At 73.9% G+C, this 1734-nt stretch overlaps 1 protein-coding gene across 1 annotated transcript; it reads right to left on the reverse strand.

Annotated features, from left to right (window-relative positions):
* Nucleotides 1–457: 457 nt before the first annotated feature.
* Nucleotides 458–1690, reverse strand: LOC309890871 (leydig cell tumor 10 kDa protein homolog). Its single transcript, XM_082785269.1, has 3 exons — nt 1570–1690; nt 810–865; nt 458–706 (listed from the first exon to the last, which is right to left on the reverse strand). The coding sequence occupies exons 1-3, from the start codon at nt 1655–1657 to the stop codon at nt 563–565; spliced, it is 288 nt and encodes a 95-aa protein (XP_082641395.1). The 5' UTR covers nt 1658–1690; the 3' UTR covers nt 458–562.
* Nucleotides 1691–1734: the final 44 nt, after the last annotated feature.

Genomic DNA, 1734 nt, shown 5'->3' on the forward strand with positions numbered 1-1734 from the left:
CACGCCCCCTGAGCGCGCTGATTGGCTGCGGCGCTGAGCGCGGAGCCCGCCCGACGCGGGCTGTCAATCAGCAGCGGGTGGGCCAATGAGCGGGGCGGGAGGGCGGGGCTAATGAGCGGGAGTGGGCGGGGCCTCGCCCATTCATAAAATGCCGGCGGCGGCCGCCAAGGTGGGGACGGGACGGGACGAGACGGGGGGGGGGAGGGGCGGGAAATTGGGACCCCCCCCGCCATGGGAACCCCGGGACCCCCCCCCAAGGGGCTTCCCCCGCACGAGGGGAATCCCCAGCCCCTCCCCCCCCACTCCCAGCCCTGCCCACCCCTAATTATGCCCCCTCCCCCCCCCTTTAATCCCCCCTTTCCCCCTTAACACTCCCCCGGGGACCCCCCCACACGGCCTGGGGGGGGCTCCCCGTGTCCCCCCCTCGTCCTCATCCCCCCACAAAGACACCCAGAGCTGAGGGGGGGGCCGAGGCCCCCAAATTTCCTTTTATTAAGCAAAAATTAAGGCATGAAGGGCGGGGGGGGGGCTCAGGGTCTCGCGGGGGGGCTCGGGGGGGGGGTCAGGCGCGCCCCTTTTTTGCCTTTGCCCTTTTTGGGGGGGGCGGCGGGGGGGGCGCCACCAGCTTCAGCTTCTTGGGGTGCGCGGCCCCCGCCTTGAGGGCGGCCTCGCGCTCGATGCGCAGCCGGATGCCGACCTCCAGGCTCTGGGGGGGGGGCACAAGGGGAGATTAGAGGGGGAGGGGCGGGGGGGGGCACCCCCAACACCCCCCCCCCCCCCCAATCAACCTCACCCCCCCCCCTCCTCACCTTCTTCAGCTTCTGCTGCTGGATCACGCGCAGCTTCTTGGGGGCGATGACGCGGCCTTTGGGGGGGGGGGGCAGTGAGTGATGGGGGGGGCACAACACCCCCAGCCCCCCACCCCAACACCCCCAGCCCCCCCCGACACCCCCAGCCCCCCCCCAACACCCCCTCCCCAATCCCCAGCCGCCCCCAACACCCGCAGCCCCCCCAACACCCTCCTGCCCCCCCCTCCTCCAGCCCCCCCACCCAGTGACCCCCAACCCCCTCCCTCGAGGCGCCCCCCCCCCCCAGTGTCCCCCAGACCCGGTGCCCCCCCATGCAGTTTCTCCCCCCCCCCCGGTTCTCCCCCCTCCCCTTGTCCCCCCAACCCCCCCCCCACGTGCTCCCCTCCCCGGTTTCTCCCCCAGTGCCTCCAAACTCGGTGCCCCCCCCCCGGCACCCCCAAACCCTTCCACCCTCCCCCGTGCCCTTCCCGGTGCCCCCCCCATCCCATTTCACCCCCCCGGTACCCCCCAAACCCGGTTCCCCCCCCTCCCCGGTGACCCCCCCGGTGCCCCCCATCCCTCCCGGTTGCCCCCCCCTCCCCGGTGCCCCCCCCAAACCGTTTCTCCCCCCAGGTACCCCCCAAATTCGTCGCCCCCCTCTCCCGGTACCCCCCCGGTGCCCCCCCCCATCCCATTTCACCCCCCCATTACCCCCCAAACCCGGTTCCTCCCCCCCCCGTGCCCCCCCCGGTGCCCCCCTCCCGGTTTGCCCCCCCCTCACCTCCCTTCCTGGGTCCCCGCGCCCCCCCCCCCGCCGTTGCCGCCGTCCGGGGCCGTTTGGCCGCCGCCTTGGGCCTGCCCTGCGCCATGGGAGCCACTTCCGGGGGGCGGGGCTTACCCGAGGGGGCGTGTCTTTACCCGGGGGGCGTGGCTCACCCGAGATGGG

Source organism: Aythya marila, assembly GCF_965140915.1.
Source record: "Aythya marila genome assembly, contig: HAP1_HAP1_SCAFFOLD_115, whole genome shotgun sequence".
NCBI lineage: Eukaryota > Metazoa > Chordata > Aves > Anseriformes > Anatidae > Aythya > Aythya marila.

Coding starts and splice junctions, on each gene's coding strand:
- LOC309890871 (XM_082785269.1), bottom strand. CDS start 1,657: ATGGCGCAGGGCAGGCCCAAGGCGGCGGCCAAACGGCCCCGGACGGCG. Junction 866..1,569: donor GCGGGGACCCAGGAAGGGAG/GTGAGGGGGGGG, acceptor CCCCCCCCAAAG/GCCGCGTCATCGCCCCCAAG. Junction 707..809: donor AGCAGCAGAAGCTGAAGAAG/GTGAGGAGGGGG, acceptor CCCCCCCCCCAG/AGCCTGGAGGTCGGCATCCG.